Source organism: Papilio xuthus, unplaced genomic scaffold (assembly GCF_000836235.2).
Source record: "Papilio xuthus unplaced genomic scaffold, Pxut_1.1 DF827679.1, whole genome shotgun sequence".
Classification (NCBI taxonomy): Eukaryota; Metazoa; Arthropoda; class Insecta; order Lepidoptera; family Papilionidae; genus Papilio; species Papilio xuthus.
In genome coordinates this window covers 1,654,238-1,672,905 of record NW_013530970.1, presented here as the reverse complement: position 1 = coordinate 1,672,905, position 18,668 = coordinate 1,654,238, and the positions used below count along the sequence as shown (strand labels likewise).

At 33.2% G+C, this 18,668-nt stretch overlaps 4 protein-coding genes across 5 annotated transcripts; 3 read left to right on the top strand and 1 right to left on the bottom strand.

Moving 5' to 3' along the window:
- Nucleotides 1–273: 273 nt before the first annotated feature.
- Pis (phosphatidylinositol synthase) lies at nucleotides 274–2,668 on the top strand. The gene is made up of 4 exons (XM_013311960.1): nucleotides 274–501; nucleotides 580–714; nucleotides 1,204–1,521; nucleotides 2,016–2,668. The coding sequence occupies exons 1-4, from the start codon at nucleotides 453–455 to the stop codon at nucleotides 2,174–2,176; spliced, it is 663 nt and encodes a 220-aa protein (XP_013167414.1). The 5' UTR covers nucleotides 274–452; the 3' UTR covers nucleotides 2,177–2,668.
- A 1,034-nt stretch (nucleotides 2,669–3,702) lies between these two features.
- Nucleotides 3,703–7,147, bottom strand: CCT6 (chaperonin containing TCP1 subunit 6). The gene is made up of 6 exons (XM_013311950.1): nucleotides 6,927–7,147; nucleotides 6,394–6,593; nucleotides 6,027–6,166; nucleotides 5,452–5,599; nucleotides 4,832–5,025; nucleotides 3,703–4,636 (listed from the first exon to the last, which is right to left on the bottom strand). The coding sequence occupies exons 1-6, from the start codon at nucleotides 7,061–7,063 to the stop codon at nucleotides 3,860–3,862; spliced, it is 1,596 nt and encodes a 531-aa protein (XP_013167404.1). The 5' UTR covers nucleotides 7,064–7,147; the 3' UTR covers nucleotides 3,703–3,859.
- Nucleotides 7,148–7,615: 468 nt separating this feature from the next.
- On the top strand, nucleotides 7,616–10,772 carry unc-45 (unc-45 myosin chaperone). Its single transcript, NM_001349051.1, has one exon. It carries the CDS (start codon nucleotides 7,818–7,820, stop codon nucleotides 10,647–10,649), a length of 2,832 nt encoding a protein of 943 aa, NP_001335980.1. The 5' UTR covers nucleotides 7,616–7,817; the 3' UTR covers nucleotides 10,650–10,772.
- A 1,026-nt stretch (nucleotides 10,773–11,798) lies between these two features.
- On the top strand, nucleotides 11,799–16,194 carry LOC106117579 (zinc finger protein MEP-1). Of its 2 annotated transcripts, none has more exons than XM_013311944.1 (2): nucleotides 11,799–12,211; nucleotides 12,669–16,194. In XM_013311944.1, the coding sequence occupies exons 1-2, from the start codon at nucleotides 12,190–12,192 to the stop codon at nucleotides 15,266–15,268; spliced, it is 2,622 nt and encodes an 873-aa protein (XP_013167398.1). In that variant the 5' UTR covers nucleotides 11,799–12,189; the 3' UTR covers nucleotides 15,269–16,194. The 2 variants fall into 2 exon arrangements, with proteins under 2 accessions (XP_013167398.1, XP_013167399.1); XM_013311945.1 differs by having other exon boundaries at nucleotides 11,800–12,211; nucleotides 12,678–16,194.
- The last annotated feature ends 2,474 nt before the right edge of the window (nucleotides 16,195–18,668 follow it).

Genomic DNA, 18,668 nt, shown 5'->3' with positions numbered 1-18,668 from the left:
TAGCAGTACTTTGCATTTCATAAAGTTTAAAAAATAACAAATAGTGATAGATTGAAGCGCAAAGTTTATTTAAATAAACGTCCTTTTGAAGCGATTTTGCTGTGTTATGTTAGCACTAAAAAATATAGACAACTATACTGTGAAGAATAATAAACAAAATTAGGAAAGCTCAAGTTTTGATCAATATTTAAGTTTAAGTAGCAAAATAAAATAAAACCATAGTTAAGAATAAAACTTACTTTTCCTGTTTTTTTTTCAGAGTTGGTCTCTATACATGCAATACTCTTTGGTTAAATGTCACTCAATGTCACTTTGGTACTGCTGAAGCTGAATGCTGATATCACGGTCACAAAAATTGTCATTGCGTATCTGAAAACTAAACAGGTTTAAGAGATTTAAACACTTTGCAGCATATTTACATTGCTTATTACAGAAAAACCCACACTAATATAATGGGTGAGACTAAAGAAAACATTTTCCTTTTCGTTCCCAATATAATTGGTGAGTACTTGTCTAGTTATGTATAATCGATCGATCGAATTTAATATTTTGCGTCATTGTTTATATTATGTATTACAGGATTTGCGCGTATCTTCCTTGCTATTATAGCATTTTATTATATGCCTACCCATTGCGTATTGGCATGTATTTGCTATGTAACTTCGGCTTTATTGGACGCGGTCGATGGTCATGCCGCGAGATATCTCAATCAAAGTACGTAGAATGTGGCAATATGTGTTTTTTAATTAAATTAGTTTATCTGTTTAATATATTAGTGCTCAGAGTTAAGATCTATAAGTTTTTTTTAGCAATAAATATGCTTGATACAAGTGTTGAATATAAATTACTATTTGGACGATAATAACATGGATAAATGTTGGACCACTGTCCAACACCTAAAATTTGATTTATAGAGAAATATTTCTTTTTACATTTATACAAAAAAAAAGTATTTTTCGCTGATCTTCTTAATTCAACAATTAATCATCAATATGGATGTAATTCTTTATTCATTGAACAAGTGACCAATGGTTTCTGATACCAAAATCTTCTATAAAACATATAGTCATCCCTTTTTATCTTTGACAAAACAGTATTGCTTTAAATGGGGATCTTCTTCTCAGAAATCAACAATAAGTCTGCACTTATAGAAGTATGTTAGTAGGATATATTTTAATAAATATGTATATGTAATATAAACAGGTACTAAATTTGGAGCTATGTTGGACCAGCTGACTGATAGAGCGGGAACAGCCGGCCTCATGATGACACTGGCAACATTTTATCCTCGTTACACTTTCTGGCTGCAAATGTCTATGGTTATTGATATAACTGGGCACTGGTTATACCTTCACACTTGCACCCTCCAAGGGAAGACGTCACATAAGTTTATAGATATGTCCGAGAATCCAATAATGCATGTGTACTATACCAACAAAACTGTACTTTTCCTTATGTGTGCTGGAAATGAAGCATTTTATGCTACACTGTATGTTATGCACTTCTTTACTGGACCTACAGGTAAGATTATATATTAGGCATCATATTGTATTGGTTATCATTCATTTCTCTCTATCTACCCTCCCTTTGCCTAACAAGGAAAAGATGGGACAGAAAAGTGAATTTAGAAGAGGTGGAAGTATAGATAGATAAACATGCCTTTTCTCTATGTTCTCCTTTGTCCATTATGGGTAGACAAGACATACTAATTTTATATTATACTAGCTGTCACTCAAACTTTGTCCACAAAATTAGTAGCCTATGTGTATTCTAGATTTTATTCAATACTAGCTCGCTCCCGAGACTTAGTCCTTTTGGAATTAAAAAATAATAAGTAGCCTATGTGTTCTATATGTGTGCTAAATTTAATCAAAATCCATTAAACCATCCCGTATATACCTTTAAATAAACATTCATCCATCTAAACATTTGCATTAATAATATTAGTAAGATAACCACTTAGATATTAATCACCTAGTATGATAAAAATATTAATATACTGTAAATGTTTTCAGTGTTTGGTATAGGTTTATTCAATTTGATAGCTGTACTGATATTGCCAGTAGCAGTTGTGAAGGCTGGAATTACAATTGTCCATCTCATTGTGGCGTCTCTCAACTTGTCTATCATTGATGTGAACGAAAGGGCCGCTATTGCTGAGAAACAGAAGAACTAAATGTTAACGGTATTTGACTTCCTTCTAAAATATATCACTTAATTTTATTTCATGAGTATTAAGGTTTTGTGTTGTATTTCCACTGTCTAAATACTTGTATAAAACAAAGTCATTCCTTGCATACCCGTAGAAAAATCAGCCAACAGTATGTGGAATTTTATATTTTAATTTGATTTTTTGTGTACTATTTGTCAATTTTATCTCGGAAAAATGTATGAATAAGTTTGAGGTTTTAAAAATCTGATATATTTTTACATTATTAATTTATCCCTATTCTGTGTATAATTCTAGTCAAAAATACAAAGCAGTTATATTTCATCATTCTTGAAAGATTTTTAAGCCTTTAAGCTTCTATGTCAAAGAATCATACCTTTTTTCCTTATTTAATGGGGTTATAGAACTATATGTTGCTCGAATTTTACTGTTTATTTGTATAATAGTTTTTATATAAAATTAAGTACAATTTTAATAATAAATGTTGTAAATGTCAATGCATTTATTTTTTAAGGTTTTATTTCAATAATTTGTATATTGTTAGGAAGAAAATCCGGAAATGAGGCAGTGTTTTGACTCAACACTAGCCTTACTAAAATGTCGACGTATGTGTCCCATTCATTCATACACTAAACTTTGTAACGAAAGCACGTTATTCGCGCCAAAGGATTGTAATTAATGTCTAAAAATATAAAGTGGTGTTTAAATATGAATTATGGTACATTCTTCTTCTTCCTGGTTTTATCCCACTCATGTGGGGTCAAAGCAAGTTTATATAATAATAGGTTTTAGCTTATTCTTTTATGGCCGGCCACTTTCCTGATGCAAACCCACTTGGGAGGAATTAATTATGGTACATTACAATTTTATGTACAGCTTACAAACACATATAATATGTATGTTAAATTTTTTATTCCTCTTTACTAATTATATGTAAATTTTTACTTGTATATACACAAGGTCAAATTATTTGATCCCAATTGTATTTAAAACATGACTTAATTTTCAAAGTTGATTTCAAAAATATTGTAGTGTTTTGTTATTTTTAGCAGTGGATTAAAAAGAAAAATAAGTTTTATTTTTTATTGAATTTTTTAATGATTTGAGGTATTTTTAAGGTGAAATGGAACCAGTTATTATTTTTATAATCACGTGATTTTTTTGTATTTTTATACTTTCGTTCCTATATTATTAAATTTGTGACTAAATTTTTTTTAATTTTTAACTTATGTCCTTACATTGGTAATTTATTTAAATATTATACATTCTTTTGTAGTATAAATGTTCTTCATTGTTGTAATTATAATCAAAATGCATTTATGTTGTGATTAAAAACTAATAAAACGTAAAAATATTTTGTCTTTTATTTATATGCAATGACCAAAAATGGTTTATTTCCCTTTTAAAAACCACAGCAGTGATCCAGTGTTATTAAATAAATCTATAAAATAAAAATTCTTTTTTAGACTCTATATGAACATAATGGATATAGTGTTCATTGAAAATGTTGACGAAATTAAAAAAAACCACTATATTATTAAAGCATTTATTAAAGTTTTTATGTAGGCACATAAGCTATTACATAGTTAAAGAATATGAAATGCACAAATCTTATTGTTACATTGTTACTAAAGTAAATTAAAAGAAATATAAGTAATGTAAGAGATGAATCATAAATTAAAAATTCAATCAACCTTTGAGGCTACTCATTCCGGCTCTCATAATTTCATCCACAAGAAGTAAGTTACTAGCAATAATAGTACAAGAGTTAAGAATTTGCTTCTTTACGATATAGTTGTCTAAAATACCCAAATCGCGTGGTTTAATAGCTTCACCAGTGCTCAAATCTAGACCGATCGCATCAGGACTGAGACGTGCCTCTTCCTGCAACTTCACAATTGTATCCTGTGCATCATAACCTGAGTTGACAGCTAACATTTTGGGAATAATGAGTAAAGCCTCAGCATAAGCTTGTATTCCAAGACGTGCCTTGCCTTTAACACTGTCCTTGTACTTTTGCAATTCCAAGTTAGCTTTGATTTCGAACGCACCTGCTCCTGCTATTACTGCTCTGTCTTCGATAGCATTGTTAATAGCACGAAGTCCATCGCGAACGGCGTCTTTAATTTGAATAAGAGTGTGCTTGTTGGGACCCTTGATAAGAATTGTGACCGATAGAGGATTTTTACATTCCTCTACAAAGGTGTATTTTTCTTCTCCCAGGATATGTTCATAGACCAGTCCAGCGTATCCGAGGCAGCTTTCAGTGAGGTCATCTACTGAGTTCATGGCGGAGCCTCCGCAAGCCAGCGCCAGACGCTCCATGTTACGCCTCTTAGCTCTGCGGAGTGCGATCATGCCCTCCTTGGCGAATGCATCTAAAGACAGTGGGTCGATACCCTTCTGGTTGATGATGACAAAGGTCTTGTCAGTACCATCACAAACTTTTTTCTTCAAAGCAATGATCTGGAAAGAATATTCAATCTTAGTTACATAAAATAATCTAAAAAATTAAATAAGATGAAATGTTGGATTCAATAGGATTATTTATGACAATGTGACAAAACATAATGGACCACAATTTTTGCAACAAAAAAACATTTTGTAGTTACAGTTTACGTTGAAATAATTGGTAATGAACAAAAATAACTACATATTTACCTTCTTAACTCTTTGATCGATGAAATCTCTCTCAGCTGCGACAAGTTTGTCTCTCTCCTCTGCGTTTTTGTAGAAGAATCCAGAATTAACAGTTGTCTTCTCATACTCAAGGGAGACATTGCATGTCAGGATGTAGGCGTTTTCAACGCGCTTCGGCATGTCGGGGTGACGGGCACCATGATCCAAGACCAGACCTGGAAAAGTATGAATCATTTTATGCTACAATATTAAAAGTGTTTTTACACACATTTCTATACAAGAATTACAATAACCCATTTAAAACTAAGGTTTTAATTCATATCTAAGTTGATTAAGGCAAAAATTATATACGTATTTACCACCACACCAAATTAAAGAGTAATAATTCATTTGGAGTGGATTTTCTGCATTGCATTAATCTATGACATCCATATCATGAAAATGTTCTTAGTATTTCTTGTCACATTTATTGTTTTCTTTCTTCGTCTTATCAACTAGTCTCAGCACTTGTATTGAATGTCATCGTTACTACTCCGTAAAAAATATAAAGGCAGATGCAGAATTTCCAGACTTGAGGGGGCAGAAGCGAGATTCCTTTACAAACTTACTAAAGACAAGTAGATGAAGTGTAAGCATCTTACCTTTAACAAGTGTTGTTTCAGTTGCAGTCTTATGCTGCATCTGCATTAACTCAATCATGTGAAGATCTACTGGTTTGTCTCCAGTTCTTATAGCCAGAACTGCATCCACACATGCATCAGTTAACACATCAGCCAAACTGGCATGGACCTTGAACAATAAATAATTGATTTTCAATGTATCACCTAAATATTCAATATTTTTTTTTAATTTACACTGTTCTTAATTTAGACCTACTCTTTGCCACTCTTACTTCTTAGTAATATTATAAATGCAAATGTTTCTATGGATGGTTGTTTATTTGAAGGTATCTCTGGAATAGCTCAACAGATTTTGATGGAATTTGGTACAGATATAGAATACAGTTTATGAAGTATTTTTTTCTTTCCGCGCGGACGGAATCGCAGGCTGCTAGTAGTTATTATAATATCACCCTTTTGTATTAATGACTTTTTGCTCACAATTTCAGTATCACATAATTGATGTAATTTGTTTCAGTGGTGTTAGAAAATAACACAAGTTATAGTTTAATTTGGAATAGAAAATATTACAAAAATAACTAAGACAAAATCTTTACCTTAGTTTTGAGTGATGTACGAGCGATGTCTAATAAGTTCTCTCTATTAATTTCTATTGGTAATTTCATTGACTCCAATACTTCCAATGCTTTGTTGCGAGCTAAATCATAGCCTTCCGTTATTATTCTAGGATGTAAACCTGTAAAAATGTATAACATACATGTAGTACAAAATAGAATTTAACATAAACAAAATTTATTTTTTTCAACACCAAATTGATTTTTTTATAACCACCATGTATAGTCATTCTTTAGTTTACTTAATACTATAAGATTGAAATTAAATGTTTAAAATCCTTGAACAAAGTAATACAAAATATTGTTTAATATTGTATCACCTATACCCAAAGTGAAGCTACAAATTTACCTTCACTAATGTAAATTTCAGCTTGCTTCAGTAACTCTCCAATTAGTAATACTGTAGATGTGGTTCCATCTCCAGTGGCATCATCCTGGGCTGTTGACGCACGTGCAATGAGAGACGCTGTTGGGTGCTGGATTTGCATCTCATGCAACAATACATTACCATCCTTGGTTATCTTTATATCACCGGCACCGGACACTAACCTAATAAATAAAATTAAATATTAATTACTATGCGTTTAAACACGATCATGTTAAATGTTGTTAACTGCATTGTCTTTATAAATTGAGCATTTATTAGCGTTTTTAGTTTACTTTCTTTTTATTTAAAATATAAATTAAGATACTATATATAAATGATGCAGCAATGACAACCGGTAGTGCGTGATGGAAACACATGAATGTTTAGACACAATTTTTCTGTATAATGACTAAATATTTAACTAGGTTTCAATATTAAATAGTGAAATCTTTACGAAAAATACAGTATACCGCATTTAATTTGTTAATCATATACCTTAAGATAGAATTACTTACATTTTCATTGTGCCTTTAGGGCCTAGGTTAGTTTTCATTACATCTTGAATGCCTTTTGCAGCCGATATATTTAAAGCTAAAGCATGAGCTGCTCTCGCAAATTCGGCTTTAGGATTTAATAAGCTAATTGCAGCCATTATGATTTATTAAATTCACAAATTTTTTTAAATTCTGTAAGTCGTAGGTCACACTTTATGAGAATCAAAGACAATCAACCAAAGAGTTAAAGAGTGGAGCAAAAGAGCAAGATTGCAGCACTCTTTGGTACGATATAATAATTTAATGTTAATCGTAAAAAATATGGTACGATTCTGGTATGGAGGCGAAGAGGTAACGGATTATAATAAAATTTCGTAATGGAAGCAATAAGGATTTTAATAGTTTACATGTTATAATTGTAAGAGGTTATGTTTTCCAAAAGAATTTTATTCAAAAATGTACAACTTGTTCGAGAGATATTGAGGCAACTATACATTGCAAAATGGTTGTGGTTGACTTTTTCCTTTTATTTCTTTAAAATTTCTGTGTAAGTAATAATCAAGCTGATAAATTTCTTTTATTGATTGCATTTTGCAATGTAAATTTGAGATGGCATTGATAGGATTTCAAAAATAAACATTTCCTTTCATCTGATTGTAGAACGGAATTGTTGCAGTGACAGTGACAGCTGACGACTGGCTGACAGCAACAAACTTAAACTGTCAACCAGACAGCTGTAATACATATAGGTTTTTATTTCATGTATCCATTTACAGACCAAGGTAAAAATAAATGTTCTATTTCCAACCATATGTGAGAGACAGATAGAATGTACTACAGTGTGCCAGAAACTTCTGCGTGTATATAAAAGTTTACCCGGTGCTAACTTAATAAACACATTTTCGATCGAAGATGGGGGTTAACAATGAAGAAGCCGAAACTTACAAGAATAAAGGTAATGAAGCGTTTAAATCAGAAAACTATGAGGAGGCGGTGTCGCTTTACACTAAAGCGATTAATTTATCTGAAAAAGATAGCCGGGATAGAGCAACTTTTTTGAAAAATCGAGCAGCAGCCTATCTTAAGTTAAAGGAATACAAAAAAGTTATAAAAGACTGTGACGAATCTTTACAAATTGTACCCGAAGATCCAAAAGCTCTTTTTCGACGTGCACAAGCGTTGGAAAGCGAGGAAAGGTTTGAAGAAGCTTATAGAGATGCTAAAACTATTTTTACTGTGGATCCAGCAAATAAAGCTATACAGCCTGTATTATCTCGCCTACATGCTATCGTTCAAGAACGGGTGAGAAGAAATGCACAGACAAGTAATAAAGTTGAACAAATGTTTAAGTTAGCATTTGAAATAAGTGAAGAAAAAGATAAACGTCAGAAGGCTATGACTAATTTAGTTGTACTTGCTAAGGAAACTGCAGCCGCTGATGTTATGGTTAAAAATGGTGTTGTTCAAAAAATACAGCAGTTATTGAAAGTAGAAAAGAATCCAGATATATACATAAATGCAATAAGAGTGATTGGTCAGCTATGTAAAAGAAATGTAGAGCGCACACTAAGTATTATTAAAGTTGTTGGCATACCTTGGTTCCTGGAAATAATTGACAGTGATATTGAGGAGAGGGTTAATGCTGCTCAGTATTGTCTACAAGTTATACTCAATACATTCTCCGGTATGGATACAAAGAAAGATACAAAGCCTGACAAACAGTTATGTGAAAAATATAAATCTGAAATTGACACATTGCTTACATGTTTGACTTATTCTATAACTAACCGGGTTATCTCCGGTATGGCTAGAGATGCCATCATGGAGCTGATAATGAGAAACTGTCACTACAGCGCAATAAACTGGGCAGAGAGGTTTGTAGAGATCAGAGGTCTACAACGTTTACTTGAAGTGTGCAGTGAACTTGAAGAATACAAATATGAATCGGCAATGAACATCACACCTTCATCCGCAACTATTGCAGCAGCTTGCCTCGCCAGAATATATGAGAACATGTATTACGATGAAGCACGAGAAAGATTTAATAACCAAGTTGATGAATTTGTAAAAGACAAGCTTCTGTCACCTGACCTTGAATCAAAAGTTAGAGTGACAGTTGCTATCACTTCCCTCCTTCGTGGACCACTTGATGTTGGCAATTATGTTATTTCTAAAGAAGGAATAATGGAGATGATTCTTGTTATGGCTCAAACTGAAGATATCCTTCAGCAAAAAGTAGCCTGTGAATGTTTGATTGCTGCAGCATCCAAGAAAGATAAAGCCAGAGCTATTATCAATAAAGGTGTTGAAATTCTTAAAAAGCTATATACCAGTAAAAACGATGCTGTTAGAGTGAGAGCTCTTGTGGGTCTGTGTAAGATTGGCAGTTTCGGTGGTGATGATGCTTCAATCAGACCATTTGCAGATGGCTCTACCAAAAAGCTTGCTGAAGCCTGTAGAAAGTTTTTGGTTAATCCAGCTAAAGAGAAAGACATGAGAAAATGGGCAGCTGAAGGCCTCTCATATCTTACTTTGGATGCTGATGTAAAAGAAAAATTAGTGGAAGACAAAGCTGCCATACAGTCCCTTATTGAATTAGCCAAGACTGGCGACCAGTCTTGTCTCTATGGTGTGGTTACGACATTGGTCAATTTGTGCAATGCCTATGAGAAGCAGGAAGTCATGCCTGAAATGTTGGAACTAGCTAAATTTGCAAAGCATCACATACCTGAACAGCATGAACTTGATGACCCTGACTTTGTTAACAAAAGGTTAACAGTTCTCTGCAAGGCTGGTGTGACTACAGCTTTAGTGGCATTATCTAAAACTGAAAGTCACAATTCTAAGGAACTTATTGCTAGAGTATTTAATGCTATATGTAGTCTTCAAGAATTACGAGGTATTGTTGTGCAACAAGGTGGAGCAAAAATCTTGATACCTATGTCTTTAGAGGGTACACAGAATGGGAAGAAGCAAGCTGCACAAGCTCTAGCAAGGATTGGAATTACAATTAACCCAGAAGTTGCATTCCCTGGTCAAAGAAATTTAGAAGTAGTTAGACCTTTGATTGCACTATTACATCCAGATTGTACTGCATTGGAGAACTTTGAAGCATTAATGGCTTTATGCAATTTGGCTGGTATGAATGAGACAACTAGGAATAGAATCTTAAAGGAAGGTGGATTATCAAAGATAGAACAATATATGTTTGAAGAGCATGTTATGTTACAAAGAGCGGCAACGCAATGTATTTGCAACTTATTACAATCGGAAGAAGTAATAAAAACATATGAAGCTAACAATGATAAATGTAAATTTTTATATCTACTGTGTCAAGAAGAAGATATGGACACAGTTATGGCGGCGGCAGGAGCGTTGTGCATTCTGACGTCAGTTAGCAAATCCTGCTGTAGAAAATTACTGGATTGTCAAGCTTGGCTGGAGAGCCTTAGAGTCTTACTGGCTAATCCAAATAAAGAAATACAGTACAGAGGCACATATATGTTGTACAATATTATATCTGGTGATAAAGATATTGCTGTCAGAATTTTCGAAACCGATGTCATGGAAATATTAATGGCCTTAACAAAGTTAGAAGATCCTGAAGTGAAGAAAACTGTTGAATTGGCACAGAAATGCCTTGATGCCGCTGAAAGTATGGGATTAATCAGGAAACCAGATGAAAATTTTGTTCTTGAAGCATTAAAAGAAAATGAACAAGAAGTAGAGAAAAGTGAAGATTAATGTTAAGTTTATTTAAAATTTAATTATATCGTTTTTACTAACCATTTTACTTTTATTTATTGTTTACGATAAGGCTAAAATGAATCAAAATCTTCATGACAATAAAGTATTGTTTTACCATTATATTGTAGTTTTACTTTTCTATTAAATAAGCTTTACGACGAGGATGCGTGAATCTTATTAAAATAAGAAATCTGAATGTTTCGATGGAAGGATGGATGTTTGTTGTTTCTCTAAAATGCAGTCGGCATTGATCTCGCTGAAATTTGGCACAGATACACACCATAATCTGGAAGAACACATAGTTACATTAAGCATAAATTTTCAAGCTAGGTCCATTTTTCACTTGTCGTCAACGTGTGGCCGCGGTGCTCATACCGCGACTAGGTACTGTCGGGAGTGATGAAGATTTGCGTAACTCTGTTATCTAACTAGAACTAACAAGGTATCACGAAAAGAGCTACCCTCTGTTGTAAAGGACCGAGACATGTTGCAATTACGTATCTACGGTGTGGGCTACTTGTAAGTAAAACATTTGTGAATTCAGGGGGATATGACTAATACATTAGGAAAATATAAATTGAGACCCGCCTTTTTATTTGCAGCAACCGGAACCGGAAACTGAGCTTGCTCCATCAGTGTTACCATGTCCGTAGTTTTGTCTTACGAAAGGCAATCAAGAGCTGTATTCAGATATTGGCACCATTTAACTGCGTGTTACATCTTACCAGTCCAACAATAATTTTTTATAAATCTTAATATAGCAAAAAAATATCAAAAATTAATGGCTATACCAAACAATACTTACAAACGTGCAAAGCATTATAATGTAATATTTCTTTATGTTAATATTCGAAATTTTGTTTCATGTAATCAATCGTTAATTTAAATTTACAACGTAAATTATCCGATTAGTTAAGCTTAATTGTAACGAAGATAGTAATTATTATAGTTTAGTGTATTTTAGGATCGTAGTATGTTTTGGAAAACAAATTATATAACATTACAGATAAAATATTTACTTCACACAATTTATGTAAGAAATAATACAAAATCAAATAAAATTTTTGAATTTTGGTAATAATAACGTACAAGAGTATACAACGTTAAAATTGAAATTTAGTAATGTTTTTACTCTTTAAATGCGCTTCTACGCCTCTTCTTTATTCGACATCGCGTCCCCCCCTCCATGATCTCACTTCTCATCCATCCATTCCCCCGCATTTTTTTTTAAGAAAGGCTCTTTACAGTGTCCATTTTGAATCAGAGTGCTCCCAATAAAAAATAGTTCAAATTAAATAAAATAACCAAACAATAACATTCAAGAATTTGGAAAAATATTTTTAATGATATAGTTTGTTTCCATTAAAAATTCATAGAATAGCCATATTTCTTTCGGCATAAGATATTGTGACGGCGTCTCGGCGTTTTCTGAACATGACATATAAAGAACCTTTTAAATGACAGCTTGATTTGGTTTGGTTTCCGCTACTGTGCTATTGTGCTATTTTTTTGATTTTTGATATAAAATCGCAAGAAAATGTCGATATCTACAGCTACAGGTATTTAATCAATGGGATAATATTTGCATTTAAGTAGTTGTTTTAAAATAAGCTAATAATTTTTGTCAAACATGATAGAATTATGTTTTCGGACCAATGCCATGGAATCCCATATGGCGGTTCATACTTCACATGATTTAATGTCATTATATACTGAAATAAAATTTTGTTTTTAAGTTTTAATTTTACATCAATTAGTGATCAACACCTAACTAACGAAAGTTTTAGGTTAAGGCCTACTTGTTCAAATCCTATTTTAGGGCAGCAGTTACCATCTTTAACGTCCTATAACGACGTTGGTGATACCGGCAAAGACACCTTCATAGTTTAGAAGAGCTTAATATTAGTGTACACGTTGAATCTACCATGTACATAACGATATAATAATCGTGAAAGAAAATACGTGTTGTGGCGTTAAAATCGTGAATAAGCTTGAAAATGAACTTGTATGTTTTTGGTTTCGCAGATGATCGCACTGAAGGAGACGATGATACGTCACAAGGCAGCCAACCCAAGGACGAAAGTAGTGAATCAGAAAATGAGATTGAACCTCAGAGCCACAATGGTGGATCACCTAGCCCTGAGGTTCATGAGATCACTAGTGATGAAGATGATGGTGCAGTGACTAATGATGACGACTCATCAAGTTCTAGTACAGACTCGAATGACAGTTCAGAAGAATCCCAGCAGAGCACTAAGGATAGGGAGGAAGAGAAGAAGAAAGATGAAGAAGCTGTAGAAAATGGAGGAGATGAGTCAGACATTGAAGAAGTGTCTGCAGAGGATCCCCTTAACCAAGCACAGAAGTCCAAACCAATAGTTATTAGTGATGCTAAAAGTTTAGCTGACCTCACATCAAAACAGAGTAAATCTAATGAAGGTGAAAATAAGGAACCCACTGTAGTTATCATTGATACAAACTCTATAATGTCTGGTAAAAATACATCAGTACAAAATAAATCATCAACTAGCAATTTTGATGCACATAATTTATGTCAAAGTATAGCTGCTCGAGGCACCACAATCACACCAGTAAGTTGCAAGGGCAGCACCTCATCAAAAAACAATACAACCACAGCGCCTCAACCCAATATACTGCCCTCATTGACTGATGATATGTTTGTGGTTGAAGCACCTTCATTCATAGTTCCATATGTATATGAGAAACCTTCAGTTAAACCATTTAGAGAATTTGTTGACAAATTAGGAAAACAATTAGATGAAGTTAAACTTAAAGAAGATCTGGAGAAAATGCAGAGTGCAGATAAAAAAGATAAGGGTAAACATGACAAGTCTGAGAGTGACGAAGAAGGTGACAGTGACAAGGAGAGTAAGAAAGAGATGGAAGAACCACCAAAAGAAAAGAAACCAGATAAGAAAAAACGAAGGAGACCTAATACAGATGATGATGATTCCTGGGATGGTGAATCTTCAAGTGAATCTGATGAGGATGCCCTATCTGATGATGATACGGTGGTAATCAAAGAAAAAGATGATGCAGAGTTGAAGGATCCTATTAGTATTATATCAAAAGGCCTCATGGGTAAAGGTGACAGTTACTTTGATTGCTCTCTTGGACAGTTTTTTATTAACATTGGCCTTAATCTTGTTCAAGAATATGTTCAAAGCGATTTACTGAAGCACCAAAATAGAAAATTATATAAAGAAAAGAAATCCGGACGTAGTACTAAAGCCACTGAGTCTGCAATTGTATCCCTCACACAGAACTTAGAGTTCAGTAAGAAGACAAATGCTCCTTATGCACTCCAACAAAAGAAATGTGAATTTTGTAGTTTTAAGACAGAATCTATGCTCATAATGGCCCATCATTTAGAAGCACCTCATATGAAGAATAATATTTACAAATGTAACACATGTCCATTTGAGATTCGCAGTCCACATGATATATTGTTTCACATGGAGGCAGAACACAATATCAGAGGCAGGCTTGAAAGGGCACCGGCTTACCAGCAATGTCCCAATTGTCACTTTGAAGATAACAGTAAGACTAAGCTAGCGAGACATCACATTTCGTGCGCTAAGAAATTCAAACCAGAATTTAACTTAGCACCACCACTTGAGTGGGAACCTCCAGCAAAAATACCAAAGTTAAACCGACCTCGGAATAATATAATACCTTATCAACAGAACTTCAGTAGGTCTCAAGTTGGTGTTAATAACATGGGTAGACCACAGCATCAGGTTAATGTTAACCTTTCGGGTACCATGCCAGTTTTAGGAAGACCACGAGGCCGTCCCCCTATGACTAATCCTGTGCGGCCACCTGTTTCAGGCGTACCCATTTTACGCGGTGGAGTAATGATTATGCATAACAATCCTACTGGAACATCCATTACTAATTATCCTATGATGCAAAATAATCAAGCTGGAAATAATACATCGGCGACTCCAAAGATATCAATTACTCCATTGCCCAGAGCACCGCAACCATCCTCATCTCAAATACCGCAAAACTCGAAAGCGTCATTTGTTATCTGTGAAATATGTGATGGTTATATCAAAGACTTGGAACAATTGAGAAATCATATGCAATGGATACACAAAGTGAAAATTCATCCTAAAATGATATACAATAGACCACCACTGAATTGCCAGAAATGTCAATACAGGTTCTTTACAGATCAGGGACTTGAGAGGCATTTGTTGGGTGCTCATGGATTGGTAACCAGTTCCATGCAGGAAGCGGCTAACAAAGGCAAAGATGCTGGGCGATGTCCCGTGTGCGGCAGGGTCTACCAGTGGAAACTACTCAACCATGTATCCAGAGATCACAATAAGACATTAAAACCGGCACACCTTTCGTACAAATGTACAGTATGCACTGCAACATTTGGTATGTACAAGCAATTTGAGAATCATGTGTACTCTGCCCATAGTGTGGTTGCTAAGAGAGTTATGGACAAAAATAAGACGGCAGCCGCACCATCAAAGCCTGCTGATACAGAAGCTACACTGAAGCCGTTGAAGATTAGTGACGAAATAACAATTATTCCACAACCTAAATCAAATGTAACCATCACGGCAAAAGGCAAATAACATTACATAGAGTTAAAAAAAAAATCGCACTGACGCCGGTCACGAATGTAGCCTTAAAGTGATGCACCTTCATGTTATAAAGCAGTATTGTGTAAATAGAGTTAAATGCATTGTCATAATTATTTAAAATATACACATTGGGAAGCAAAGATTTAGTGACAATTAAGTGTGGATGATAATGTAAGTTATTCTAATAATAAGATATTACAAATTACAAACATATGTCATAGTTTAAGATGTAAATTCCGTGTATATTACCTTTCTAGGTGTCCAATCAAACATGTACTCTGTGGAAATAACTACATACTGCTTCACAATGTTTGTATGAATATAAATCCTATTGTTTTTAATGTGATGTCACAAAATGTGATTGTAAGTCTTAAGAGATCTGCGTTGTCACATTGAATTATTTAGTGGAACTATTTGAATGTGTATTAGATGTAGTTTTTAAAATTTCAAAATTAAAAAAAAGGTATAATAAATATTTACTTGTTTTCAATCAAGACTTTGGATTAAAGCGTAATTTTACCTAATCATTAAGGTATCTTTTTATTATTTAAATCATTCTTTTTTAATTTATTGCATTCATCTTTGATTACATTTGTCTGCTGTGTAAAAAAATCAATTTAGTTTTGAAAGTGTAATGATTGTATATTACCTTAGATATTATTGTTTAAGATTGTCAATAAGTTTGATTATAGACTATTCGGTAAGAGAATATTAATGATAATGATTCCAAGTACCTACTAATGCCAGCCCCGCCCCGGCCAGGGAACGCAAGCAGCAAACCTGGATACAAATTGCAGAACACATTGGTCTTATTTCATTCTGATCTCAGGTCTGACTGGAGTGTTGATTTGGTAAATTTTACTAAATTGTTACTGTACTTATAGAAATAAAATTGTATTTTTTTTTATTTAATAAAAGACCATAATAAGTAAATTCCCTTATTTATTTTATCACCATTATTTTTATAGTTAGATCCATACAATGTAAAAGTTACTTATTATTTAGTGTGACTATATAAGAACCACATCAGGCAAATGTACACAAATATTGTTTGCAGTACAAAAAACAATACACTTTTTAATTTTTATAACCACTTTAACATTAGTTTTAGTAAAAAAATTGATAAGGTAATGTTTTGTTTGAATGGCTTTAAAAGAAATTGATAAATCTTGGTTTAATTAAAAAAAGGCATAAATTGTGGTCATCATAGTTTTACATTGTTAACAGCTTCACCGAAGTTTTAAACTTTTTTGAAGCTGTTTACAGATGTGGTCGAAAAGGTACCTGCTCTTAGATCAGGTATGATTTTTTTTTTTTCAAAAAAAATTGTAGCTTTCCAATACCAATAAATTCTAGTAAGGGAATCTACGATAAAAACAGGCACATGCGTCTGTATCGAGTTTATTGATTTAAAACTAATACTTTTATTATATTTTGGGACAAAAACTTTGATATCATATGAAATAAAATAAAAATCTCGTTCAAGGTCAGTCTTTTTTGTGAGTAAAAGGTTTGATCTTACGTCCTCTTTTCAACTAAATGCATGACGTAATCACATGAAATGCAAATCATACACGTGTGACGCAAAAATACTGGGTCTTGTCTAAATTATACGACGGTCTAAAAATATTTATACTAGACTAGGAGTCTAGCTAAGGGCCCCGCCCTGCTTATACACGTATATACCTCTACGTATGTAATTCGTCTTCTCAATGTAGTGGATCGATAGAAATACATAGTTGTATATCTATTCTATGTATGCGTATATGTTTTCATATTGGCTATATGCCTTTAAGTTCGAAGCAGAGGTCAATCATTATAATGTTATGTCACACTTCATAGTTTTATAAATGCGAACGGCTGAACGGGTCTCGATAATATTTCGCACAAATATAGAACATAGTCTGGAAGAATGTAAAGGCTACCTAGAATCCCTGCCTGCTTAATCAGTGTATAAGAATGATATGTATTGGACTTTGTCGTTATTGTAGTAAAGTTTTTGTAGCGAAAAATTGTTTTATTGAATCTATGAAAGATATTGTAATAGTTATTATGCAATCGACTAGCGCATGTTCATAGGCGTATTGGTCGTTAGTTTAAATAAGACAATCCAGATAATATTACGGAGTTAAGGGCTAAAAAATCTCAAGGGTGGTTCAGATTTTAATATCGTTATGGAAGACCAAATTTGTGATAACCACTATCCATAGGCAATGGGTGTAATTGTGCTTCAAATTATATATGTTATATTCCCCAAGTTGATTTGGTAGCCATCTTATTTGAGAAAATACTTGCAATGTAGTGTAATAATTGTAGATGACCATAACCACCGTTCGCCTTCATATTAAAGGAAAGAGAATTTCCGGCAATTTCACGCACCGTGCATAACATTGGATTAATAGCGAATAGAGCTATTATATTTAAAAAAAATTTGATACTCGTAATCGTATACGTTATTTGTTTATCTTATAGTTTACTGAACCAAACAATTTAAGTTCCAGTCGATATTTGAACCTACTGGAAATTACCTTTTATAACTCTTGATTATATCAAAACAATAATAGAAGCTTTAATGATGTAATAATTAGTGAAAAAATATAGTCAAAGATGGCTAACCCGTAATTATAAAATAGGCGAACCCCAACCAATTCCTTTTTTAAAATAGAGAACTTGTCTTTTGTTCTATAATCTGTGGCATCCATCGGGGCGGGAAAGCGTTCTGTCAATGCTGCTGCTGTATAAAAAAAGTTTTGTCTTTGATTTCCTTTTAATTGAAGTTTCGAACAATGAGGTTGAGCGTCGTAATATAATGCGTCTTTTGAGCATCAATTATATTCACAAGTAAGTAACGTTTTTTAAATTAATCTAAAATTTAAAGTTTTGTTATTGCAAATAATTAAAATTGTAACAAATAAGTTACTGTAACTTTATTTAAGCGTAATCACTAATCGAGCTTAACACGTGGCCCTTATCGTGACAGCTTTTCGAATTGTTTGGTCAAAACTGAGCAAGCTTTTTTCAAAGATTGCATTTAATATCTTCGTTTAACTTTTGCGATAAGATTAGTTTTTTCTTGCGTTTACTCAATCGATAAGTTTGCCGATAACGTGTTATCTTTTTGTAGGTTATATTGGTTATTTAAATGATGAGAATCTACACGAGCCGAAATGTGTTATTATGATTAACACGTGATTTTTAATGATAGGCCTGATAATGATTACGTAAAAAAAATATATATATTTTTAATTTAGAAATAAAAGCATGATTTTTTTTCTATTTACAGAATCATGAGGATTGTTACAAAATGGTGAATAAAATAGGTAAGGAATAAATAAATAACCCTTTAAACAGATCTGGAGAAACCTTTAGGAATGTTCCATTCCTCTTGCTG